The sequence below is a fragment of the Chenopodium quinoa genome, unplaced genomic scaffold (genome assembly GCF_001683475.1).
Source record: "Chenopodium quinoa cultivar QQ74 unplaced genomic scaffold, ASM168347v1, whole genome shotgun sequence".
In the NCBI taxonomy this organism is placed as follows: domain Eukaryota; kingdom Viridiplantae; phylum Streptophyta; class Magnoliopsida; order Caryophyllales; family Amaranthaceae; genus Chenopodium; species Chenopodium quinoa.
Window position 1 is genome coordinate 6,912,733 of NW_018743574.1, and position 5,889 is coordinate 6,918,621.

Here is a 5,889-nt window from a genome sequence, read left to right on the forward strand (position 1 = left end):
ATTTGGAACCAAAATCAATCAATCAATAACTATATACTAAAGGCGAATAAAAAATGACACGTGGCAAAATCTGGTTAAATAATTTCCCTCCACTTTTTTTTTTTTTTTTTTTTTCGTCAAATTATATTAGGCAATTTTAATACACTATAATATTTTCATTCCTACTTAAACGCAATCTTTACGTCCCAAATTCAATAAAACATTTTTGTAACAACTTATAGAAAATTTAAGCAAAATAATATTATTTAAAAAGATATGCATAATTTTTAATATAATTAGCAGAATATCGAATTTTTTCGTACTTATTATAAAAAAAATCATATAAAAATTGTTGAAATAAAAATATTTATAAATTTTGGTAAATCGGTACATTGCACGGAACCATAAGCTAGTTAATTACTCACCACCAATCATGACTTCATGAGTCCATAAGCTAAGAAATCCTTGCTATTTTAGCGGCAAATCGTATGTGGCACACTGACACGTCAGAATCCACATCAGATTTGGCGCCCATAACTGTCCACATCAGATATTCACAGTACAAGTGTACAACTATTTAAGTTTTCTGTATCCAATTCATTGAAACAAATTCAGATCTGTTTTTTTAGTACCGTAATAAACCTAAACTTACCCTAGTCGAAAATGGAATCACAGCCGTCGGATTCACTCAAAATGCCGGAAAAAACTTCGCCGGCGGAGAAACCTCTACTGTCCGATCAAATTAGCTCCAGAACTCCGACGAAGCTTCCACATCCTCCTCAAAGATTCAAACTTCATCGCCGTTCTGTTCGATTGCCGGAAAAGTAATCTCCTTATTTTATACTTTGCAATTTCTGTAATATATTCTCATTTTATTGCATAATTTTTCTTTCAATATTGTTAATTAAAGTTCTATTTTTTATTATTTTGTTTTGATTTTTGATTTTTTTGGTTTATTGTTTTTTTTTGTAATAAAGGTATGAGACATTATTGAAGTTTTTCGATGCATTGGATGCTTCGTTGAAATTGCTTCGCTTGCGGAATTCAATTCCTTTGTTTGGGAAGATTAGGCTTATGATTGAAAATATGTCTGAGAGGTATTATTTCTTTTTTTTTTTTTTCAATTACTGCATACGTTTTAGCTTATTTGATTGGAATGTTGAATTAATTTGTTTAATTCTGCGCAAGTTTTGATGATAGTCATTTTTGTTGGTCTAATTTGTTGTTTTGATGCTTTTCCGTTCGTGTTTTTGAAACCTCCATTTTACCCCCCTTCTCTGACACTGTGTTATTATAGCCTTAAACCAGTTTAGTAGTAGCTTGAGCTCAACAACTGTGAAAGGACTGACATCGATAAAACCTGAATTGTTGTTTGGTGAATTGTAATCATTCGGACTTGCAATAAGTGCTCAATGTGGTAGCCAATCTAGGGCATAGTTTCGTGTCCATTTGACTCATGGACTCAATTATTCATTTGGGGATTGCTTATTGAACAAATGAGCAGAAATTCGAGTGAGGTTTAAGAGGGGGGGGGGACTTGGGGGAGTATGTGATCCACTTAACCAGGGATGGGCTACAAGCCTACAATGCTATGCTAGATAACCTTATTATGTTAACCAAATGCCGAATCTTTACAAAACAAAGTCTTTCGATCTGAATACTGTTTTACTCTTACAATGTGCCTTTCGTTTACCAGTCAATCTTACATTATGAAATTTTAACCTCATAACTTCTTCTATTCAACTATTTCCCCAATTCTGGGAAGACCAATATTGTTTAGGATCCTCAAACTCTTGGGTATCAAATGTGATATTTCTATGTTAGCTGACTTAGCTCTATACAAATTTATCACAACAACAATTAACCCCTATGGATGTGCAGCCTTAATGCTTATTGGTCAAAACCTCCAGGAAGTTTGCTTTCCAAAGACCTGGCAGATTGAATTTGGTGGTAGTAATTTTATAATTTGGATGATTCTTAGGAGGTTTACTCATCAACATTTGGCGCAATTGAAGTTTCTTTTGCCAGAGGAGATTGGAATCAGAAAAGTCTTGATGGCTGACGAGGAGACTCGCTGCATGGAACATGATCTTCATCTCTCATTGACTATCAATAGGACGACCCGTGAAGACAAAAGGAAGCGAGGAAGTAAGAACCCCTGTTTGAGGGATCTCTTCATTTCAAAGCTTTTGGATTTTGCAAGAGATCATCCTGAGGTAAATACTTATTAATCAGAAAGAGCTTTTTCAATAGGTTTAATCTAAATAAACAGATATTAAATCCTAAAATTTGTAATGATTCAAACCAAGTATTTGATCCTCCACTTCGTCCATCTGTGCCATCTGTGTTTGAGTATATAAGTCTGCATAATGCTTCCGTATAGCTCTTTGAACAAGTTGTGTAAAATCGTAGAATTTGAAATGCATCATTTTGAATGAAGAGGGTGATGTTCAGTTCACTCAATGAATTGTTCAGGTTCTGTACATACCTGTCAATCTGTCATTATCATTTCCTGTGGAAAGGAAGATGTTAGAACTTCCCTGGGTTGATATGCACGTGGAATAATGTTTAATATGTACATGAAATTCTGATTTGAATAGTCATAATAATATCTGATTTATGAATGTAGGGTACTGATATACCTGAGGAGAGTCTTCCTGAGTCATTTAACCAGAAGAAGCATGATCTGCTGTTACGTTCCTTCAAACAATCAAGTGCAAGCTCTCGCATTCAGAAATTTGCCAGTGTAGCAGAGTCAGACGCAGCTCAAGCAACCCATTTTTCTCCATCTTTCAGGAAGCATTTTTCAATGGGAGGCTCATACAGTAAATCAAGGAACAGTCTCCAGAGTCCATCAGATTTCTCAGACCAATTACAATCGATGTATAGTTCTAATCCATCTTTGGACAGAGATGAAGTGGAATCTGTAACTCTTCAACCTGAGACTGTGTCATGTAGGCTACCTGCTGGTCAAATCAAGCGGAAACCTTTTGTTGACAGTGAAATTTGTTCTGCACATAGTGCTAAGATGAAGCAGGGAACACCTATGAAACATGCTGATACTCCTATCAAGCCAGCCACACCAACTTTGCAAACACCTAAGAGGTTTAGGCTGAGTGCAGATAAATCATCTGATCTGCCTTCTTGCGCTAGGTCACTTAAATTCGAGGGCCCTTCGGGATCTGTAAATATTGATCTTCAAGTTGATGATGTTGAATGCTCTAATAATATTAGTGACATTCTTCCTGAGAACCTTTTACAATCGGTACTGCTTTGTATTTTCTTTTTGCTTCATAATGTCAATATAATATAATATTAGTGATCTTTTGCAGCCCAATAAATTCTCAAATCTACTACATGATCTTACATTTGACCTACTGATTTTGCTTTATGCAGATAAAGGCGAAAGAGAAAAGAAGCATAGAGCTGGCAAAGAGGAAACAGATGATTAAGTGCCTTCCTAAGCTGTTCGACAGAATTTATATATTGTTTCAGAATCCCAAGTTTTCAGCTATAAAAAAAGAGGCACTAATTCGCAACCTGACTGAGTGTCATTTGGACATTACTGATGAAAGTGAGTACAGACTTTTAAATCACATAAACTCCACTTCTTGAATGGAAATATACTGACTCAGAACTTTATTTACAGGTGAAATCGAGGAACAGCTAAAACTACTGCAAGAATTTATCCCTGAATGGGTAGTCTGTAAGTTTTCACCTTCGGGAAACGTATTTTACAGGTGAGAAATAATATATTCCTATTTGAACTTTCCTAAATTCCTTGCACATTGTTATCAACTTGTCAATTTTTCATGCACTTTGCAGAATCAACAAGACATTAGACCTAAATTCGTTACGACTGACACTTGATAAAGCTATTTGATGACTGACGAGTGCTCCTATAACATAATCCATGGTAAATATTGTTTTTAATGTCACCTTTTCAGAACTATAGGTAGCTGAACATTAGAATGTATCTATCTCTTTGCAAATTTGTACACGAGGGATGTTTTGGTAATCTTAGTATCACAGACTTGGTTCCCTCAAGTCTCTACAAGGGTTGTAAGTTATCCCAGGGGCAGAGCCCTTTACCACTTTTTTCACTCTTTTGTCATGTTCAATGGCAAAGTCGTAGCTGAAAAGACAAGACCAATCTAAGTTTTTGTATAATTCCCTCGTCTTCCAAGTTAATATCTTTAAAATATCATGTGTTAAGCCTTAGCTTCGATTTGCTTTGTTATAAGTTCAGAAGACATCCAAATAATGTTGCTCTCTTGAGTTGTATGATCTATGGTGGTTTAGGTTGGTCAGTACTTATATGGGCCGTTGTCTAGGTATTGGTAGATCTGTCAGAACTTGACACGACCCGAAATACTGACTTAAATCCGATTATTAACCGGAAAAATAGTGATCCAAACCCGACATGAAACCAACCCTAGACCCGAGTATGTGAGACCTGAACCCGAACATGAACCGACCTGGAGATTACTTGACCCAAATTCAACCCAACCTGTTACAAACCTGACCCGATTAAACTCGACCCGACCCGTTCCTAACCCGACCCGAATTTAACCCGACTCGTTACAAACCTGACCCGAAATCAACCCGACTTGTTATTGAACTAACCCAAATTCAACCCGACTTGTTATTGACCCGACCCGAATTTTACTAGACTTATTACTAACCGACCCAAAAATTCAACCCGATTTGTTACTAACCTGACTCGAAATCAACACGACTTGTTATTGACCCGACCTAAATTCAATCCAAATTGTTCCTAACCCGATTTCAAATCACCTTAAATGCAATTTAGACCACCTTATTATTGTTGATCAAAACATTTTGTCAAGGGAGACCAAGTCGGTCCAGGCCAATAAAAGAAAGGAACATTGTTTCGGGATTTTCTGATGTCCTGCGGGAGAGTTACAATTCCGGGACTGGTATCCTTGCGCTTGTACCTGCAAAACAACGGAGACTCCTTGTGGTGGGAGCTCCGCCTCCAACGGTCAAGTTAGTACTTGTTTGAGGAGTGATAAATGCGGAAAGTAAAGGTGGGAGATCTGGTTCCTCTAGGGGAGGAGTGATCAATGTGTTTTGGTTTTCTCTAGGTGAGAGTCATTCTGCTGAATCCCCTTTAATGAGGATTAATTAAGTATTTATAGTCTTGAGAAGCGTGCCAATTTTAGGTTTAGGTTAACCAGGGCAAATTGGGCTTCTCTCGGACTTTGGGCCTTGGTGGCCATTTTGCCTATTTGGCATATGGGAGGCCACGTGGCGTGGCCTGATTAGTCCATGTTGGACCTCTTAGGGTGACAAATGGCGGACGCTGATTGACCCACGTGGTGGACACGTGGCAGGTCCGGATTGGTCCATTTGTCATGGGTAATTTTTACCCTAAACATTTGCCCCTCGGAAGGAGTAATTTCTCTTTCCAAGAGGGATTGCTCCTTACGAAAGTTAGACCCTCGAAGCTTTGCTAGGTCGGCATCTTGTCTAGTTCTAATGGGAGATGGACTTGATTAACTTAGAAAATTTTGATACCTTGGGCGGTATGACATTTTCAAAGTTAATCAATCATAATAATGATTGCCGCCGAACTAGACAGATGCCGATTCTTTGCCCCAATATGCAGATAGCCCCTGATCAGGTGGACTGTCAACTATTGCATAAGGGGTAAGCGTTTAGCATTATTCGGCCATTGGCCTCTTTTGATTCAATATACTAAGTTTGGTACTTAGTTTATTTCGTTGGGGGATGGCTGGTCGTCTGCTTTGGTGGCTGCATAGAAGCAGGCGTCAGACAGGACGTCCTACCAAAGTAGCTACGCCTGTTGGGTTACAGACGACAGCTTTAAGTATAGCCAACCTAGTAAGAATAGTGGTCGAGTACCTCTGTTTACCAAAAAACAGG

The 5,889-nt window shown here is 37.8% G+C and overlaps 1 protein-coding gene across 1 annotated transcript; it reads left to right on the forward strand.

The window, feature by feature from the left end:
* The first annotated feature begins 590 nt into the window (after window positions 1-590).
* LOC110682404 (CDT1-like protein a, chloroplastic) lies at window positions 591-4,537 on the forward strand. The gene is made up of 7 exons (XM_021858736.1): window positions 591-803; window positions 957-1,076; window positions 1,961-2,195; window positions 2,609-3,244; window positions 3,376-3,553; window positions 3,629-3,719; window positions 3,805-4,537. The coding sequence occupies exons 1-7, from the start codon at window positions 643-645 to the stop codon at window positions 3,860-3,862; spliced, it is 1,479 nt and encodes a 492-aa protein (XP_021714428.1). The 5' UTR covers window positions 591-642; the 3' UTR covers window positions 3,863-4,537.
* Window positions 4,538-5,889: the final 1,352 nt, after the last annotated feature.

Excerpts from the sequence above, each read along its gene's own strand:
- LOC110682404 (XM_021858736.1), top strand. The coding sequence starts at position 643 with ATGGAATCACAGCCGTCGGATTCACTCAAAATGCCGGAAAAAACTTCG. Across the intron at positions 2,196-2,608 it reads TTGCAAGAGATCATCCTGAG|GGTACTGATATACCTGAGGA; the intron begins GTAAATACTTAT and ends TTATGAATGTAG. Across the intron at positions 3,720-3,804 it reads TCGGGAAACGTATTTTACAG|AATCAACAAGACATTAGACC; the intron begins GTGAGAAATAAT and ends TGCACTTTGCAG.